Here is a 20,219-nt window from a genome sequence, read left to right on the forward strand (position 1 = left end):
ATGTGTGAAAAGTGACTGCTGTGCGGCAAATTGGGCTTTTAGTTCATCCACTTTTCTCACTCTCAGCTCGCTTTTTGGCGGAATGTCGGTGTCGTATTTTCAATAAACAGTTAAACTACACTGGCAGATAAGGCAAACACACTTCGAAAATGACATCGTGAAAAAAGTTGTCGGCCTCGCATTCCGTATGAAAGTGATACAAGCAATCAAAGAAAAAAAAACAACTGTTAGAGAGATAACTCAACAACAAAACTTCAGAGGAGTATAGGCTACCCTGAAAATCCCCAAATCCTAGATGCAGTATAAAGTGTGCAAGTTTTCATCTGAAAGTGGGCTCGTATGAGTGAAGTACAGCTAGGTTCATGGCTGCTGAGGCACTGGCAGGCAGATACTCGAATATGTAAGTCAAACAGAGTGGCAGGGCAGCTTGACCGTAAAATTAGGTAAAAAAAAAAAAAAATGAATTTCTAGCAGTTGAAAGAGTGTATCACCAATTGCACCTTCTTACTAACGCTATGCAGTATTGCCAAACGTAGTTGCTCATGTGGCTTGAATAGCATATGATTTTAAAGTCAGATACCATTTGAAAAAACCCTGTAGTATAATAACATTATCTTGGTCTACCTCACTTTGGAGCTATAACAGCTTCAACTCTTGTGGGAAGGCTTTCAACAAGGTTTAGGAGGGAGCATATTTAGTCTCACACTGATGTTGGATGAGAAGGCCCGGCTCACTATACAGTTGAAATCTACCCAAATCTGTTCTATCGGGTTCAGGGCAGAACTCCCGAGAGATGGGACCAAGGCATTAGTTTGCAAGTAAGTAAGTTTCTTTCAGTGTGTCATCTGAGATGAACGCGCATATATGTTTGGCACAATTTTTACGCCGGATGCCCTTCCTGACGCAACCCTTCTCAGGGAGTGGAGGCCCCAGTGGGATACGAACCCACAACCCCTGGTTTACCAACCCAACTGAGCTACAGGGCCTGTACAGGCCAAGTGACAAGTCACAAGTGTTAAGTCGTTGCCCTCAAGCCCCGACTCAAATCGTAAGTTCTGTACTTTGAGTTTGGAGACCTGTTGAGTCGTTTTAACAACAAAATAAACACAAGATAAAAATATATTTTAACACACACACACACATTTAATGGATAATCAACAGTATTAAATTCATTTTTACAGAGCAGGAAAGTACATTTTCTTCTCTAATTAAATTTTAGCGTGGCAATTTCAAACACAAATATGAATTGATTTCAGTTTAAACCTGGCATTTCTTGCGAGTAACAAAAACACACGGCGTTGATTTAAAAAACACAGGAACACAAATTTTAATCTTGTTATATAGCCACAACTGTATCCAAATGTGGTATTACAGTTGGAATATTATTTTATGCTCTTTTATCGTTTTTGTTTGTTTGTTTTTTTGCAGAGTTCGCTTGTTCTCCTTGTGGCTGCGTGGGTTTTCTCGAGGCGCTCCTGTTTCCCAAAAACATGGATTAATTGAAGACTCCAAATTGCTCGTAGGTGTGAGTGATAGTGTGAATGGTTGTTTGTTTACCTGTGCCCTGCGATTGACTGGCAAACAGTTAAGGGTGTCCCTGCCTCCTGTCCCAAGATAGTTGGGATAGGATCCATCACTCCCCTGACCCCTGTGAGGATAAGCAGAATGGAAAATGGATGGATGGATACTTGAGATAGTGTGTGAAAAAATGATGTCTTGTTGATTACTCTACCAAAATGTACTCAACAGGGCACATTTTTGTCTCACGGTATGAGACACTTTAACAACATAAAAGAAAAAAAATTAACAACTGAAATATACTGGTGTCTTGTCTTGCATTTTATTGTCACAAACCAGTAGACTGGACACTTACTGTAGCTATAGATTCTATTGTATAGAACAAGTAAAGTGACAAGTGTTGGTTTCTTCGTGCTTTGGTCGAAGTAGCAAGCCTTTTCCAAGTCAGTGGATTCAAGTCCCACCAAAATCACGAGTCATTGCTGTTCAAGTCCAAGTTGACTTGCAAACCCATCAAATTTAGTCAAAGTCGAGTGATATGTGTGATATGTGCTGTGATATGTGATGACTGGTAAAAGTACTACACTCGTACGAAGCATTATCTATATCATCACAGCGCCCAGAGAAAATTTTACAAAGCGTCACATTTGTCATGATCCTGCCGCTTCAGCACGAGCTGTGCGGCTGTGCTGATTGGGAGGCACACACCTGTGCCTCATGCGGCCTGATCATCCCCCGTATATATAGGACCCGGTGACGACTGGTCCTCTGCCAGTTCGTTGAGCTTTATGTCCCGTTCCAGCACTCTCGTACTCCTGACTGAACCTGTGTGTACCGACCTTCGTCCGTTCTCCGACCAACCCTGTAAGCCTGACTCCTTGACACTTCTGCCTGCATTGTTTCCCCGTGCACCGGACTGCCTGCTCGATCCCCGAACTCTGCATGCAATAAACGTGTCTCTTCTTGAACTACCTTGCGTCTTCCGAGTTCCTGCATTTGGGTCCTACCTCTCGTTCCGATGGGACGTGACAACATTCATCACTTCATATAAATATTCATACATCAATGGGTGGCTGCTGCCATGCAAGGTGCTTCCAGGCACACTGAGAGTAAGTTAACGTTCAGTGTTTTGCCCAAGGACATTTTGACATACAGAGCATTAGTCGGGATTCAAACTGGAGACCCTTTCGTCACTTGATGACCCACTGTAGTAACTGATTCACAGCTGCTCACATGAGTGAAGTCAGGGACATTTCCGGATTAAACACTGAAATCAACATAGAGCCAGGAGCAGTGCACTACAATTGATTAGAATTTAATTTCAGCTTTGTTTATTTTTCATTCTTCATGGTATATGATAGACACTGCCTCCTCTGAACAATATCCTTTATCTCATGGGACAATGTTTTTAACTCCAATGTACTTTTACATCGATTTTTTTTTTTCACAGGTTAAAAATGTAAAACATGTTCCCTGGTACATCTGAGGACCCTATGACAAGTCATTAAGTTTGTAGAAGGAGTCATGTTTTGTATGTTAGGATAAAGTTAACATAAATATGGTGAGGGCAAATTATTAGTCACTGAAGTATACTTGGATCTTTCTTGGTCCCAATCAGGAAAGTCATCAGTTAACTCGAACTTCAAATATCATGAAGGCTAATAATCTGACTGTTGATCTGTTCCTAAAGGCTCAGAATTTGACTGTTTGTACCTTTTTCAGAGCCAAAATGTCACAAGTCGGTGGTTTTTCTCAACAGAATACAATGCGTTTTCCATCCATCCATTTTCTTCACCGCTTATCCTCACGAGGTGTGCTGGAGCCTATCCCAGCTGTCAACAGGCAGGAGGTGGGGTACACCCTGAACTGGTTGCCAGCCAATCGCATGGCACATTGAGACAAACAGCCGCACACACAATCACATTTAGAGTGTCTAATTAATATTTTGCTTGTTTTTGGAAGGTGGGAGGAAACCGGAGTGCCCAGAGGAAACACATGCAGGCACGGGGAGAACATGCAGACTGTAGACAGCTGGGTCCGGGATTGAACCCGGGACCTCAGAACTGTGAGGCCAACGCTTTAACCGGGGGACCCACCGTGCCGCCACAATGCACTCACTGAATCACTGAATTACTGAATTATAAAAAAATAATGGCGGCCGACAAGCCCCCCATTAAGAAATAATGTATATTCAGCACTTTGTAAAGACCCGCTTAACTTCTGTGCTTAGCTCTTCATATTGAACTTCAACTTGTTGGCGTGACTGACAAATTTGAGCAAATTCGTGCGGCGACAGGAAGATTTTTGTTTTTTTGGCAAGAGTCAGGACTCATGAAATCAAACAATGTAAATAGCTTAACAGCATGAGAGGAGCTACTGATAGACAGATAGGAGCAGTTGGCGGAAAGGGATGGGAGAGGTAAGGAGACAGGGACACAAGCAGCACTCCAGCCCACAGACGAGGTTGACATGCCAGAGGGGGGCCGGGACAAGCATCCCATAAAGCAGATAAAGAACAATTCCAGGAACAACAAGGCTGTAGCCTCTCCTTGGATGAGAAGAATAGAAAGACCGACGCACATGCTGGATGAAGAGGACGGGGTGAACTTGAATGCAGCAGGGAAAATGGAGTCACAAAGTCATTTGCTAAACATAAAACAGTTGCCATCAAAGCGACAAAATTGCTTATTGTCTGCCAAGGATACGTTAGGCTTAACAGACATACAGCATAAGTCACTAAGGTAATATTTATAATATGTGTAGTTAAAAGATGAACTTGAGCAATTTAGATTTGTATAAATGATATCCTCTGGTAACGAAAGTAGATACACACCCAAGTTAAAATGTCAATTGGCCATTTTCCCTCTCTGTGGCATGTGACTCAGTAATGTAAGTCTTAGTTGTGAATGGATTTGCGCATTTGGTGGCATGGCAATGAACTCTGAGGCGTTTAAAAAAAAAAAAAAACTTTTGCGCTAAAGTGCAGTTCAGATGGCCTAGGTTAGAAGTATTCAAATTCAAATCTTAATGAACTGCAATTTGTTTTTTTGATGAGTCAAAGATCCATTTTTTTTATTTGCGAGGCCACATGCAATACTATTAAAAACAAAACATCCTTTTCAGTCAAAATGGCAACAAAAATATGAACAATAGTAACATTTCAATGTTGACATAAATGAAAAACTTGGATAAAATTGAGAGGGGATTTGCCTTTACTTACTTGCTAACTTATCTTTAAGCATTGTGTACATTTTAACTAGCTTAGTGAAGCATTCTTTGAATTCTGCAAATGAAAATGGCTCAGCAAGTCTCAACAGTATGTCAATTGCTACAAAAATAAAAAAGAAATCTCTCTCGCAGCAGGTAGTCAGTATTGTTGGCATGCAGACAAGTAATTGTCTGTGTTCTGACCCAACAAAAAGTATAAATAAAGGCCCTTATTCACTGCACTTGGTTTTTGTAGAACTGTGCACATTCAGATTCAGCTACAGGGCGTTGCACTGCTTTGTCCTGACACCACAAAGACAATTGGCTGTGCTATGGGCAGTTTGTAAAAGATCAGGGATCAGAAATAGGCTTCCCTTGGCAATAAAGAACTGCTACACTGCTAAGCGTATACAGAAAGATCCCAAGATCCATACTGCATTTGGGTGCTACCACTGGCTCATAGTGAGCTGTGCATGGTTACCCACATACCAAATATGTTCCTTGTCCAGGAATATTTGTACAGGTTTAAGCTACTTGCGTTCAGTGATTGGCACAGTTACACACTCAATTTGAAATTGCTGTTGTTTTAATTTACAGTAGAGAGTGCTTTTTATGTTATGAAGGAACTAGAGGGGTTTCTTCTTGTTTGGAGTTAACATTCCATATCCTTTTACATTGAATACATTGTTCCTTTTACCACTGATTAGCATCTTGTTTAAACAGCTAGTAGACACACTGCACTGTTGGCACTGTATGTTCATAAATCCTTCAGAGCTGATCAACACAATGGCCTGCATTCCTGAAATTTTAAGGAACTCCCTTATATCAGTGCATCTCCACAATTCCAGGATTATCATTATTCTCAAAAATATGACAAGGAAATACGACCTTACACATGTATGTCTGTTGATTTCGTCAATGAGAGGTGTTCTTCCAGTGCATCGCCTCTTGTCATGCATCACTGGGCCTCTCGTCAACCTGTCTCCTGCAGCGTCTTTTGCAATGTTTTCTTTTTCACAACATATGCTCCGGTTTAAATCCACAATAGTAATTAAAAGTGAACATCAGGCTAAAGTTATTTGACCGGCCTCCTGCATGGTCACTCTATGTGGGGATGATTAGCACACTTCCTTCTAACTGGGCAGATGAGGTGACTCACCACCCAATTAGGAAGTGGCTCAATATTCATAACATGAGTGCCTGCGTGATGTCATGCAACAGAGATCTCCCACTGCACCTCCTTAGAGCGTCTTCAACGTTGTTATTCTGAACACACGAGAGGACCGAGGCCAGTAAAGGCTTAGGGTTGACTCCAAGGACACGTTCCCAAAACATGGGAGATGCCAATGCAGTATAGTCACACTCTATAAGAACAAAGGCAAAAATGAGTGTGGTATCTCCCCTTTGAGTATACCTGGCAAGGTCTTTGCCCGCCGGGTCAGCCTGTCCCGCCTGCAGATACTTGTCTCGCAAGTCTACTCTGAGTCACAGTGTGGCTTCAGAATTGAAAGATCCACAAAGCAAATGATCTTTTCCCTCCACCAACTACAGAAGAAGTGTTGAAAACAGCAGCAGCGTCGTTCCTCGCTATCGTGGACTTGACCAAAGTCTTTGACTTTGTTCAAGCGAGGCTCTCCAGATGGCTCCCTGCGATGATGTTTCCCACTTGTTTTCACTATACCAGCTATAAATCAGTCTACTTTCTTACTTCTTTAAAACTGTGTGTGTGTGTGGTGGGAAGGTATTGTGAGTTGTATATCATTACATGAAAAGTGGTATATAAATAAAGTTTTATTTGATTTGATTTATCCAGCTCATGTAGCGGATCGGTTGAATCACCGAAGCTCCTTAGAACAATCTCTGCTTTCCACAGGATTACACAAAGTGTGATTTGCTTTTCCTGTCATCAGTGGAGTAAAACAGGGTCGCATCTTAGCATGGACCCTTTTGGGGATTTTCTTCTCAATGTTCCTTCACCATGCCTTTGTCGACTATCCTGAAGGTGTTTACAGTGACATGACACCTGGCGGTAAACTGCTGAAAAGTCCAAGACTGCTCTAAAACCAAATTCTACAAGGTTCTCATACTCTCCAACATCACATATATGGAGGGTGTGCAGCACTTCATTGACATTATGTCAACCAAGGAATTTGGACTCAGGATCAGCATCAAGGAAACCAAAACCACGGCGCAGGATTATGACTCCTCTCCTGTCTTCACCATCAACATAACAACTGGAGGTCGTGGACTCCTTTGGTGTACTGTTTTAAACATCCTTTTGCTGGACAGTAGGGAACACCTCCATAAATGTCAATGCAGTTGTTGTCAAGACCAAGTTTAACAAGGGAGTGTGGAACAACCATTTTTTGAGGAAAAAGACCGAACTAATGATCTGTCAAGGTTGCTTCCTATCCAGATTTCTTTGATTGCCTTGGATTGGATTTGTACCCCAGCAAGGTGAAGAGCCTCAATGGTTTTCACATCCATTGCCTTAGATGTTTTCTACATATGAAATGGCAAAACAGAGTCCCAATCATTGATGCGCTTGAACACACTGCATTGGCAAGTATTGCTGCATTTTTTAGGCAAAGCCCTCTCCTGCTGAACAAAATCAAAGTTTCTCATCTAGTTGGCAAGAAAGCGTGCAGGAATGAAAGATTTCAACATGAAGACCTTCCATTTGTATCTGTGGCACCTGTTCTAAAGACTGCCAGTCAATGATAGGCCTGCAAAACCACTCTATGTGCTTCTCAAATACAAATAGTCTCGAGAGTGCCTGTCAGCCTATCAAGTGAGATTTTGAACAACCAAGTAAATATTTTGTGATTGTGTATTTCCCAAAATATGTTAGGGAGCAAACTCTTCTGAATTTTGACAGATTAAGCTGTGACAACAGGGCTAATTCATACACTACCACCCCGCACTGGATTTTTATAGTGCAACGAAGATTGACAAATTAAAAAAAAATGCCTTAGATATGCATCGAAAAGATAGATTAGCATTATCAAATACCATTTTCAGTGTTTTTTTTTTTTTTTTAATAACGTGCACATACTCAGATAATTGCCCAAGTAGACTATGCGAGTGCATAATATACACGAGAAATTAAGGGACTTTTATTGCAGTTAAAGATTTCCAAGTGTAGCAGTACTCGTCAGATAAATGGAAACCCCTTTATACTCTAACACAGATCCTATTTCTGTTCATCTCATTTAATGTTAATCCACAGCTTCCTTGCAGTTGCTCCTGTCTGACAAAGAACAGCACTCCAAATCAAGCCACAACAACCTCTGATCAGAGTCAAGGTGTGGTTTGATCCATGAACCAGCCTGACATGTGTGATTGAGTTTCACAAGGGTCTCCTGGGTACCAGACTCTTTTCCTGGGGCTGCACACTTTAAACACCCACCTATTAGAGACATCCATCCTTCTCGGAAATGAACTCCTGATGAACACAAGTGGTTTGAGGTTACATCTCGGCTCCACCAACAATAGCACTTTGATGTCCTTGGAAGTGTCGCAGTGATATATATTTCGATGAGTCGTCTGAGCTTGCACCTATCTCATAGCTGACATGTTACCTGAAGGGATGTCTACACATTGGGATTGGTCTGTGTATTTGGGTATACCCAATAAAGTAAACTCTCCATTAGTACATTTACCATTGGACGAATGCACATCCTTTGGATGCGCCTGGCTCACAACACATCCAACTCTGGTAACATCCAATTTTACAGATTAATCTCACATAAGGACTCAAAAATCTTGTGTGGGTTTCCTCCGAGGACTACAATTTATTCCCATGCGCCCAAAACATGGATGTCGGGTTGACATAGGTGTAATGTTGGTTGTTTGTGTGCCATGCGATTGACTGACCAGTCCGGGGTTTACCCTGTCTCTCACACAAACTCAGCTGGTCTAGGCCTGTGGGTGCCCTGGCGCTGAGGGGAAGAGTATGTTCCGCAACCACAAGGTCTGTACAGTGAATCAATCATGTGTGCAATTGTTAAGCACCTTTGCGTGTTTAGAAAAGTGTAATATAAGTGTAGTACATTATTATCATTGTAGGTTCAAGGTAATCTGCAACCCTAATGAGGAACAAGTGGCGTAAAAATTGGATGGATACTCAAGGGGAAAAATTCACACCATATAACCAATCGGCAACAATCAAGATTTTGTCCAAAAAAAACATCAATTATTTGCAAATTGCTGCTATTTGCATTGAGGCTCGGTCCCCAATCCCGCTAACAGCAACGATTCCTTATACAGTATGTGCTGTACAAACGACATTTTTACCACACCATTTCACGTACTTCCTGACAGCAAGAGAAGGGACCGTTAAATGGTGGCACTTCTGCACTGAAAAAACGTGTTTCAATTGAAAATTTACAGGTTTTGGGTCGCGTTAATGGTGGAAAACGTTTAACAATAATTTATTTTGGTTTCATATGTCATGTCACAAAAACATGGCGTTGAACAGGGGTGTGTAAATGGGTGCGCAACCCCAAACACAACAAGTTGTTTCAATTCGGTCCAAGAGATACTCTGACACTTTCACATCTATGGACAATTTAGACTAGCCATGAATAAATTTGACAAGCATGTTTTTGGAATGAGGGGGGAAGGCGTTTTACTCAGAGAAAACCAAAAAGCAATCATATGTTGCGACTCTGTCGGATTGGTTGGTCCTGGACAGGAAGGCCAGAGGGTGAGATTCAAACCTAAAACTTTAGATCTGTGAGACAGATGTGCTTGCACCCTGCCTCCCGTTCAGGAGTCACTGATAATACATATTTGCAATATGACTTCTTCAGTACATGTGTGAATTTTTGAGCAGTAGGACCCAGAGGATTTGAGAGCCTGGTGACCCGATGACAACCTGCACCAGCTCACCTTGTGTGTGTGTGTGTGTGTGTGTGTGTGTGTCTCCTGTGTCCACTTGAGAAGAAGTCAAGAGTGAAACAAGAAAAGTTGAGCGTGTCATTGGCTAGAAGGAAAGCATCGAGGCAGCAGGGGCACACTTTGCTATAAAAATCATGACGCAATCCACGCGTGTGCGCACTTAGACACACGGCTCACCTGGTCGTCTCAGCTACCCTAGGGACAACATGAGCGCCTCCGTGGCCGTGTACCGGAGCATCTTCACCGAGGACCGCTTCAAGCAGGCCTACGGATCCGAGGAGGACAGCACGAGCGGAGGTGTGGGGCTGCGGGACAGGCTGGCCGCGCGGTGCAGGTGTTCGCGGCGGGCGTGCCTCCACCTGCTACGTCAGAGAGTCCCGATCTTCAGCTGGCTGCCGGGATACCGATTTAAGAAATGTTTTTTAGGAGACACGATCGCCGGATTGACTGTTGGCATTCTTCACATTCCGCAAGGTTAGTGATGAGCAGTTATCCACAGTCAAAATGTTCATTATAATGCACACAGTATAAGGAAGAAACACACTGCCAAAAACCAATCAACAATATATATATATATATAATAAATAAAATAAGCAGACGTTCGTAGAAACGATAAATAATAAGTAAGAATTAAAAAGGACAGCCAAAACAAGCCTATTAGAGGACTTGGTTAAAATCTTTTATGTCACAGTGTCATTACAATTAGAAAAGGCAGTAAATAATGATACTTACCATGATGTTAATTGTAGTATTTATCACTCTAAGAGTCACAATACTTTATTTTTAAAATTCCTCTCACAGTTATCCATTTTATTTATTCTTTTAGGTTTGCTATATTATATATGATTGTTATCTGCATTTACAATGTTATATGTATTTACAATGTTACCCACAGCAGCGGTGTCAAACCATGTTGCTGTTATAGTCCAGCAGTCTGAATGTGAGTCTGAATGCTTGGTTGTCTGTGGCATAGGAAATACTCATAGATATTATATGATGTTATGATTCTGTATTAATTGATGGTACCACAGTGTAGCAGTGGTAAAGAGTTTGCCTCACAGTTCTGACGTCTAGGGTTCAATCACAGAATCCCCAAATCTTTTGTGAAGTGAGCAATTTGTTGCTTTATTTCCAATAAAGCTACATTGCCTTTGATGGGAACGATGTCACACTGTGTCGCCCTCTGCATTATTATAATTTCATTAAAGAGTGTTTGAATGACCTTTATTTCATTAGCAGTGCACAGTTGTGCCTTGGGATATAAATTTAGATTTTTCTGTGACCATGTGCGTATATCAAATTAAATCACAATTAAATCTTGAATGATTTTTCCCTGTTGAAAGGAATGCACCGTAAATGAAATGATTCCATTCCAGAGCCCTCCCCCTTAATTCCTTCCACTAAACATCTGATTTTAAAAAAATTGTTAAATGAAAAAAAATGCACCCAACAGTATTGCACTGTATATACACATACATAAGTAAGATTTGCTCTCCACACAATCTGCAAACTCACAAAATACAAGCATAAAACACTAGTGTATCTAATGTATTGTCCTTCCTTGCGCTTCATCTCCTAACCCTTATTATTTAAATCCATGGTGCTATGCTGCTGATTGAAACTTGGTCTTTGACTTTTCTCCCCAACACAGGAATGGCTTTTGCACTTCTCACTTCTGTAGCACCGATATTTGGTCTCTACACGTCCTTCTTCCCCGTGATCATCTATATGATTTTTGGCACAGGTCGCCATGTATCCACAGGTATGGGAAAAAGTCCATCTTCAAATTTCTTTAGCCATATAATCAGTGTCACTGAAGTCAAATGGCCATCTCGCAGGTACATTTGCTGTGGTGAGTCTCATGACTGGTTCCGTTGTGGAGCAGCTGGTCCCCACACCCACGGAATTGAACTCAAGCTCTCCCGAAGGAGCCGATTTTGAGCTCCAAAGGATCGGTGTAGCCTCAGCAGTAGCACTTCTCTCTGGAATTATTATGGTATGTGAGGAAACTTGTGGACCATCACAGAGGGCATAGGCCACTTTGTCCCAGGTTTATGCCCAAAAAAAAAAAAAAAAGATAATAACCCAAGTGAACTATTTTGTGTTCCAGCTTTGTATGTTTGGTCTTCAGCTGGGCTTCCTCTCCACCTATCTGTCAGAGCCAATTGTTAAGGCTTTCACCAGTGCCGCTGCTTTCCATGTCACAAGTTCACAGCTGCAAAGCATGCTAGGGCTTCGACTTTCTCGACACACGGGGACTTTCTCCATCTTCAAGGTGAGAAGAGCTTTTTACATTACACCTTTCCGGTCAGCTAGGTTAGAAGAGAAAAGTGTAAAATTTTTGAAACCTATCATCAGTTGTTTGCTGAAAAAACACCTGGGGTCATGTTGAAGGCACTCAAGGTTCATTAATTTTCTCACTCATGACCCAGTGTGGGTAGTGGTTTCCCAGATGTAGTAGCCACTCAGCATTTAAAGTTACCCCGAAAAACCTCCTGCTTGAAATAATGACCACAGTCAATATTGCACTTTATTTATTGGCACATTTTAGGCCACTCAAAAGTCACCATACAAATGTAGTGAAAGGAAACAAAAAAGCAGTTTAACAAAGTAACAAAACTTAAAAAGTTAACGTGAGTAGGGAATCCGGAAGAAGTGAGCTTTGTGTGTGGATTTGAACAGATTGTTTTTTGTGTTAAATTTGTCAACAGGGACGGAACTTGGGTGAAATGTTGGGGAAATGTAATGTTTTAAGTTGTGTGAACTGGGTTGTGATATGTGATTGGCTACCACCTGCCTGCTGCTCAGCAACTTGTGTATTCAGACTTTAGCATCTGTGATGGAGAACCTGTCTCAGACTAACATGGCGGAGCTGCTGATCTCTGTGGTATGTCTGGCGGTTCTGGTCCCAGTGAAAGAGATCAACACGCGTTACCGACAGCGCCTGCGTACACCGATCCCTGTAGAGATCCTCACGGTCAGTTCAAGTCATGTCCTTTTTAATGTGAATCTCTGGTACTAATAAACCCAGAAGTGGAAGTCAACTAAAGAATTGCCTGGCGATGGATATTGCAGGTTCTTCTCGGTCACTTCGATTCATATCTCCAATCAAGTGCAAGATTTGCAAAACATCACTAAACACCATAAGAATGAAAATCCACACCTGGGGTGTGTCACTCACATCAGTGGATTTGTCCAACTGCAGTGAGAAACACTCACAATCTGAGATGTCCTTCCACACATCAGCCATGGCTTCACAGTGCTGTGTAACTGTACTCCTTTACAGCTGCAGAGATTTTATGGAAGATAATATTTCCGCCTTATTTTTAAAAGATTGGAACCATCTCTCCATCTCGGAAGGACTCCTTGTTATTAATGATGATGTGACGAACCCGGAAAGATACTTTGGTTGTGGTTTTCGCTGTTGAACTATATTGTGTGAAAAGTGACTTCTTTCCGGCCAGTTGGGATTTTAGTTTGTTCACTCTTCTCGTTATCAGCTTGCTTTTGGCAGAATGTCGGCGTCGTATTTTCCATAAACAGTTCTAAAATGCCGCTCCACATTTCCCTTCTTTGGTATAACAATAGTACATTGGCAGATGAGGCAAACTCACTTTGAAAATGAGATCGAGAAAAATAAGTCCGCCTCTCATTCTGTATGAAAGTGATATGTTTTTGTCTTCTTCATTACTCCAGCATCCACACTCATATTTGATAAGATTTCTTAAGTGAAGGCTTAAAATAGGGGGGAACTCGCTGACAAGCGTGTTTTCCTGTACGAAGTGTCGTTGTTTGCACATGCGCGGTGAGCTAAAGGTCAGAAAAATAAGGTCTTGTTTTTTTTTTTTGGCACGCCGTCGCAATCGACCCAAATTGCCCAGTCAATCGCGATCGACGCATTGAGGATTCCCTGCCTTAGAGGATGTGGGAGATTGATTGCAAGGCGCTGGACAATTTCACTCTTACATTTATTCTGTTTGTACTGTCATTTTTTGATAGTCTTTCTGCTTGCAATTCCTAAAGAAAAAGTGATGTATAGCAAAAAGACTGTTATTTTTTTAAAACAACAAAAGTAGAAATATTGAACACAGTACAGTCAGGGAAAACAAAACATGTAATGCTGCAGAAATTACATTCCAGTCTTCCTACACCTAGCGTTTCTGGCTTTTGGATCAATTTTTTTTTTTTTTTATCCACATCACAATGGATATCTTCTCCTGTGAGGAGTTATTTCAGTGAACTTGTTGATCATTGATATAAGGATTCACACATTTTTTTTTTTTTTTAGAGAAAGTCAATACTCACCTTGCAAAAACGTCTAACGGGAATGTCTAGAAATATGCTTGAGATATGATACCTTGTTGAACAATTTTGCTTGTAAATATGCTGAACTAATTCTTAAATGTTAGACTGATCAACTGAGAACACATCATCAACCTGACATAAGCAGTCGATAATTAAGGAACGGAGAAAAATGTCCAATATCATTTGCATGGATGTGGATGAGCATTTGCAACAGTTTTTTTTTATGTGAACAAATGACACAATGATGCGATGGTTGAACAATTAGTTTTGTCATTTTCAATTCTGATCTGAGAAATATACCACATTGACATAGAAATCTGAGAAATCTTGCCGTTTCTCGGTTAAACTGTGACATTTATTCTAATGGCACAGCATCCTCTCTTTTATCTCAAATTAAACCTAACAAAACTTGTCGTCAGTCAACACGACCTGATGGACTCGATACCATGGTGACGATAACAGCAATGCATTTCCCCAATGTATCTTTTTGTGCTCGGGGGAAAAAAAAATAAAAAGAGGGAAAGAGAGTGTTGTCACAAGTGCTCGGGATTGGCTGTCCATTCTAGAAGAGCTTGAAGGATGTTCACACACTGTTCATGCAATACGACACACAACTAGGCAACAACGTTACATAGCCTAGCAAGCTAGTGCTTGCACAAAGCTTCGGTAAAGGTTGCTCTATGTACATGAGTAAATATTGATAATGCTGACCAAGTATGTTGACATCTGCAAGTGCGGGAGGCCTTGCGGGAATCAGAATATGCAATCCTACTGGTTGATGTCTAGGTCTTCTAACAGAGAGTTGTCGTTGATGCGTCACTACGTGGACAATATCCCACAAAAAAATCTAACTCAGCTAGAATTTTCATTTTAGCGTTGTAGGGTTATTGTTGGGTCAAATTGTTGGCCGTGAATTTTGTCACACTACAAGAGGTTTTGTTTTTCACGACAAAATATCCTGGGCCTGATCTGGGAACTCGGCTGCAACAGCTAAGCGGGCCAACATTGGGTCTAAAATCCTGTGGTCTGATCTAGGCATGACCAAACAACATAATGCTTATAAAACTGGCGATGAGCAGCATTGACCCAACAGGAAAATAATATGCATATGCAAATTTTTTTCCACGTCAAAATATCACTTTATTAGACTTCCTTCTTCAAAATTCAAGGCGAAATTGTAGACAAAATCTCAATGACATTGCAACAATGACTTGATCTTCTCACAATGTTGATTACAGTCACTGGAGACCTGTGTATTAATGTTTTGTGTTTTTGTTAATGCTTCATTAGGTGATTATTGCCACTAGTGTGGCCTATGCGTTCTCTCTGGATTCCTTTTACGCCATTGAGATCGTTGGCCATATTCCAGCAGGGTAATATTTTTCAGTGGTAAAAAATCATTAACAGCACGAATAACCCAAAATATGTTGTTTTAATTTGTATTTGTGCTTTCTTCAGTTTTCCAAGGCCTCAGTTGCCTTCCTTGCACACATTTCCTGACATTGCCGGGGACACCGTTGCTATCACCTTTGTTGGCTATGCTGTGTCTGTGTCACTCGCAATGATCTATGCTGACAAGCATGGTTATTCCATCCATCCAAACCAGGTAAAGCCCATAAATGCTTGCTGAAGCTTCTTACCAGTCTAGTAACTTGAAATGTTTTGGTCGCAGGAGCTGCTGGCTCATGGCATCTCCAACACCGTGTCGTCCTTTTTCACTTGCTTCCCAAGTTCGGCCACTCTCGCCACCACAAATATACTGGAAAGTGCAGGTGGATACACACAGGTAGGCCATCCATCCATCCGTCCATCCGTCCATCCATCCATCCATCCATCCATCATCCATCCATCCATCCATCCATCCGTCCGTCCGTCCGTCCGTCCGTCCATCCATCCATCCATCCATCCATCCATCCATCCATCCATCCATCCATCAATTTTCTGTATCACTTGTCCTCACTAGTGTCACTGGCGTCTTGTAGCCTATCACAGCTAATTTTGGGCAAGAGGTGGGATACACCCTGAATTGGCCACCAGCCAATCACAGATTTTCCGGTATTAAAAAAAAACAACAACAACATAATAAGTGTGAAAATGAAGTAAATTTTGCTGCTAAAGTTCAGTACAGTGGTTTTGAAAATTAAGAAAATTAAGACTGATTGAGAATAGTTACACCCACCTAGGCAAAAAAAAAAAAAATGCAAAATGGTTTCTATAGGTCAAGGTGTCACTGTGTGCGTGCGTCTGTGTGGGGTGTGTGAGGGGGTGGGAGGTTTGCCTCTTGCTGTTCGTCATCACTTTTTTCTCTCTCAATTGCTCTGAGAGTCCATTCAATGCAGGAATACTAGTACAGTGGTGCAAAATTGCACCGCATGCAAAATGTCTGGGACATATATTGAGTGAGAGCACTCGTATGGCAGTAATGGAGCTAACGTACAGGACACTGTAGCAGCTGTGCTGGAGTGAAGTAAAGAGAGAATCAAGCGAGTGACTGGTGAATCAGACCAAGAACACATTATTTAACCCTCATCCCGGGGAGAGCCGGGATGGGCCCTGGCACGGCTGCGACCTTACGACCTGCGTGAGAGGATATGCGGTGTAGAAAATGGATGGATGGATGGATGGATGGATATAAACTACACTAGAGCAACTTCAGGATAGACTACAGCATTGTTTCCCAACCTTTAACTAAAATGTCACAAGTTAATCAGCTACCACATTGTGGAAGAGCAATTAATTAATTGTTCTGCCTTCCACTGTATATTGCCGGCATAGTGTAGATAGCTGAACAAAAATACTGTACATGATTCATAGCCAATAAATCATTTTAAGGAAAATTCAGTAAAATTGAATTTTCCTGCAGCACACTGATGTGCCCTTCGATAAAGAGGCACCGTTTTTTTTTTTTTCCTTTAAATTTGATGTGCTTGAGAAAAAGTAAATGTGTAATAACACCGACTGTGATGTCGGTTCTATGTATTTCTTTCTGCAGTTCTCTGGCTTGTTCACCAGTTTTGTTGTACTAATTGTTCTGCTGCTTATTGGGCCTCTTTTCCATTTCCTACCTAAGGTATGTTATTGTCCAACATCGGAGTTGAAGGAGAAGAGACGTAACTCACCAAATTCTGCTTGGTTTGTTTGTCCACAGGCGGTACTGGCGTGCATCAACGTGACCAGCCTCAGGCAAATGTTTCTGCAGTTCCAGGACTTACCGGAACTGTGGAGAATCAGCAAAATTGACTTTGTAAGGCCGCAGAAGGGTTGAAGGACTAGATGTTATTGGATCTATTCTGGAATGTGATCCCCAGGCACGACGAGACTCCCGTGAGCAGGGATTGAAGATGGCTAATTAGTTCCCTGGTTACCATCTGATCAACAAATAATTGTAAAAACCCAGCTAATTGGGCTTTTTTCGCTTTGTATTGAAGCTGTGGTCATCTTGCTTTCAAAAAGATATAAACAAAATCTGCCCTAGAGTTGTGATCACGCAGTCGGTCTACTGATGCAAAATGTGTCCTGGTATCATTTTAAGAACGTTACATTTCTACAGATGGTTTGGGTGGTCACCTGGCTGTCTGTTGTGGTTCTCAACGTGGATCTCGGCTTAGCCATCGGGGTGGTCTTCTCAATGATGACTGTAATCTGCCGCACGCAAAGGTAAATTTGTTGTTTTTGACCTCCACGTTGTATTATTATTTTCTGCACATTATAACCTTACTGCATCCAGTAGAAGAGACATTTTCATCCCCCATAGGTGCAAGTGTGTTTTCTTCTCACTGACTTCACTTTTTGTACACACCACTTTTGTGCTGGCTCTTCTTTGAGAGTAATTTTATTTTACCTTTAACTGTGGTTGATTAGGTAAATGATAAAAAGCTCACTGAATGTCTGTCAGGCCTGTTGACTGTTTCATTCATCAGGGCTGGCTGCTCTGTGCTCGGCCGTGCAAGCAACACAGAAATTTACAGACCAGTGGAGAATCACAGCAAGGTGAGGAGATGCCAGAATACTCAACAGTCACCTTAAAGTCCCTGCAAAGTGAAAAGAAAACATCTTTTCTAAGTTTGAGAAATAATAGAGGGGAGTCTTGTTAACAACTCTGCTGAATTGTAAAGGTTAAAAAAAAAAAACTGCCTAGGATATAAAATAAGGCTTCAGAAGTCTGAAAAATCATGACATTTTCTCTACTCTTAAACATTTTGGGCATGTCTGCTGAATGTTAGCACTCTCCAGCCAACGCCAGCTAGATAACTCCATGCCATGAGGGTGAGGGTGGGGGGTTATTTGGAGGGGTGGGAGGAATTGCCGGACACCCAAGTGCATCACTAGGCCCAAACAACTTAAGACTAACTAAAATGGTAAAACAGTTTGATCCTAAAGCTCAACAATTCAGAGAAATATTGTAGTCACTGTACATAGTTCTTAGTCAGCAATTTGTTATAATGTATTAAGAAACAAATGTCTGAATTCACTTCACAGAGTCTTAAAGTACAAATTTAAACAGGTGTTTGGTTTCATAGCATTCGGGCCTCCCACCTTATGGCCGTGTAAAGACAGAAAGCTTGTCTTGTGTTCCTTCCAGTGCTATGAAGTACCAGGGATGAAGATCCTGACATACAACGGGCCCATATACTACGGAAACCGGAGCTTCTTCAGGGAGGAGATGAGTAAGTTGTTGGGACTGACGTCAGAGAAGATCCGCAGCCGAGAGAAGGCCCGGAAAGCTTTGGAGAAGCGTGAAAGAGAGACCAACGTTAACACGGTGGTACGTGTGCGGCACTCACCCCGTGACCGCGGTCAGGAATACACACACAATATGGTAAAATTGTATCATGAACTCTATAATTAATCATTTTGTATTTTTTAAGGAAAGAGGCATTGCAAACGCATCTTTTTCTTCAGAAAACGAGTTCTTTAAGTCAGGTAAGTAATGCCATAGAGTAAACACACTCGCTCACCATAGAAATACACAATATAAATGTAGAATAATTGAGTCAACTCTTTACTTCATGAGCTACAGCTGCACGTATGATCAAACACACACTCACGTATGGTGTGTGCAAAATTCTGCACTTGCGGAAATAACAGTTGTTATGGACTGTGTTAGATTTTGTTTTGTCATTTTAAACACAGTGACATGATTCTGTTTTGGCATTAGTGTACTTGTAATGTTTATGAATTTATGGTAATTGGAATTAACTCTTACATTTCATCAGAATAGTTCTGTTTTTCCCTCGCTGTCTGCAGAAAAATCCGAGCATGAAGTCCAGGTCGTGCTCATTGACTGCAGCAGCGTGATATTTGTGGATGTGGCAGGAGCGAGACTCTTTACTCAGGTTAGCATGCAAAAACAATGCCAACACCGTCTTGGGCGGTGCCCCATGCCAACATCCTGCTTTTAATAATTACAGATGTGCATCGAATGCCAAAAGGTTGGAGTTCACGTTTATTTGTCCAACTGTAACGGTAAGGCCTGTGTGTGTTTTTTATCGTTTATTAATTTTTATTCTTAGGTTATGGTGAATGTTCTTTACAGGTGCATGATGCTGAATAATTTATCATTCGTGACATCTTTTTCCCCAGAGAGTGTTTTAAAGATCCTCACATCAAGCGGCCTCATGAACTACATGAAGCCTCAGCATATTTTCATCACTGTACACGATGCCGTGATGTACATTCAGCAGCAGAAGGTACCATAGAAAACAGCAATAACGCCACATTGGATTTAAAAATGTGTCAAATGCTCAAACGTTTGCTATTTCCTGTAGGAAAAACATCCAGAGAACACCACGACTGTTTGGGTGTGATGCAAAGTGGCAAAGTGCGAAGGGAAATTTATGACGGCTCGTGTTCCTCGATCAAGTGCTTGGGACAGAAATTGGACAGGCACGATCGGACTTGTCAGCCCTGCATGGGACGCATGTTACGTGTAATAATTGTGTTTCTCAGAAGCAGTAGCCCGTGTAGCATTATTGAGGCTTTACAGTGTTACTTAAGCATCGTCGTGTTATCTGTGCTGGATTTTTAACAGAACATATTATTTGATTGTAATCCAGAACCAAATATTCTGAAAACTGCCCTGAACCTGTCAAATACTTTGTATATTTATATATTTTGTAGGAGCTTAAATATAAACACGTGTATTGGACATTCTGTGCAAATACTGTTTGGTATTTGTCTGCAACTATCCTCCAGCGGCTGTTTTTATAACAACTATATTGCGTTTCAAGGATAATGAGACTATATTTTATTAAAGGTTGAATTTCTTCACCAATATATTATCTGGT

At 41.4% G+C, this 20,219-nt stretch overlaps 1 protein-coding gene and 2 long non-coding RNA genes across 6 annotated transcripts; 2 read left to right on the top strand and 1 right to left on the bottom strand.

The window, feature by feature from the left end:
- Positions 1-1,189: 1,189 nt before the first annotated feature.
- Positions 1,190-9,944, bottom strand: LOC133505585 (uncharacterized). Its single transcript, XR_009796293.1, has 3 exons — positions 9,805-9,944; positions 1,558-1,648; positions 1,190-1,475 (listed from the first exon to the last, which is right to left on the bottom strand). It is a non-coding gene; the product is annotated as an uncharacterized LOC133505585 (long non-coding RNA).
- LOC133505595 (uncharacterized) lies at positions 2,229-4,590 on the top strand. 2 transcript variants are annotated; one of them, XR_009796298.1, is made up of 3 exons: positions 2,229-2,382; positions 3,278-3,367; positions 3,481-4,590. It is a non-coding gene; the product is annotated as an uncharacterized LOC133505595 (long non-coding RNA). The 2 variants fall into 2 exon arrangements; XR_009796299.1 differs by lacking the exon at positions 2,229-2,382 and adding an exon at positions 2,491-2,627.
- Positions 9,642-20,180, top strand: slc26a10 (solute carrier family 26 member 10). Of its 3 annotated transcripts, XM_061828711.1 has the most exons (18): positions 9,642-10,101; positions 11,279-11,389; positions 11,466-11,623; positions 11,738-11,902; positions 12,452-12,604; positions 15,223-15,305; positions 15,391-15,538; positions 15,605-15,718; positions 16,925-17,002; positions 17,081-17,176; positions 17,483-17,589; positions 17,853-17,922; positions 18,515-18,697; positions 18,801-18,855; positions 19,180-19,268; positions 19,344-19,398; positions 19,516-19,622; positions 19,701-20,180. In XM_061828711.1, exons 1-18 carry the CDS (start codon positions 9,834-9,836, stop codon positions 19,737-19,739), a joined length of 2,079 nt encoding a protein of 692 aa, XP_061684695.1. In that variant the 5' UTR covers positions 9,642-9,833; the 3' UTR covers positions 19,740-20,180. The 3 variants fall into 3 exon arrangements, with proteins under 3 accessions (XP_061684695.1, XP_061684705.1, XP_061684712.1); XM_061828721.1 differs by lacking the exon at positions 16,925-17,002; XM_061828728.1 differs by lacking the exon at positions 12,452-12,604.
- Positions 20,181-20,219: the final 39 nt, after the last annotated feature.

Source organism: Syngnathoides biaculeatus, chromosome 2 (genome assembly GCF_019802595.1).
Source record: "Syngnathoides biaculeatus isolate LvHL_M chromosome 2, ASM1980259v1, whole genome shotgun sequence".
In the NCBI taxonomy this organism is placed as follows: Eukaryota; Metazoa; Chordata; class Actinopteri; order Syngnathiformes; family Syngnathidae; genus Syngnathoides; species Syngnathoides biaculeatus.

What these genes read in the sequence shown, in the direction of transcription:
- slc26a10 (XM_061828711.1), top strand. Translation starts at nt 9,834, where the DNA reads ATGAGCGCCTCCGTGGCCGTGTACCGGAGCATCTTCACCGAGGACCGC. An exon ending in GTTGGCCATATTCCAGCAGG is followed by an intron (nt 15,306 to 15,390) that starts GTAATATTTTTC and finishes TGCTTTCTTCAG; the next exon opens with TTTTCCAAGGCCTCAGTTGC. An exon ending in TTATTTGTCCAACTGTAACG is followed by an intron (nt 19,399 to 19,515) that starts GTAAGGCCTGTG and finishes CTTTTTCCCCAG; the next exon opens with AGAGTGTTTTAAAGATCCTC.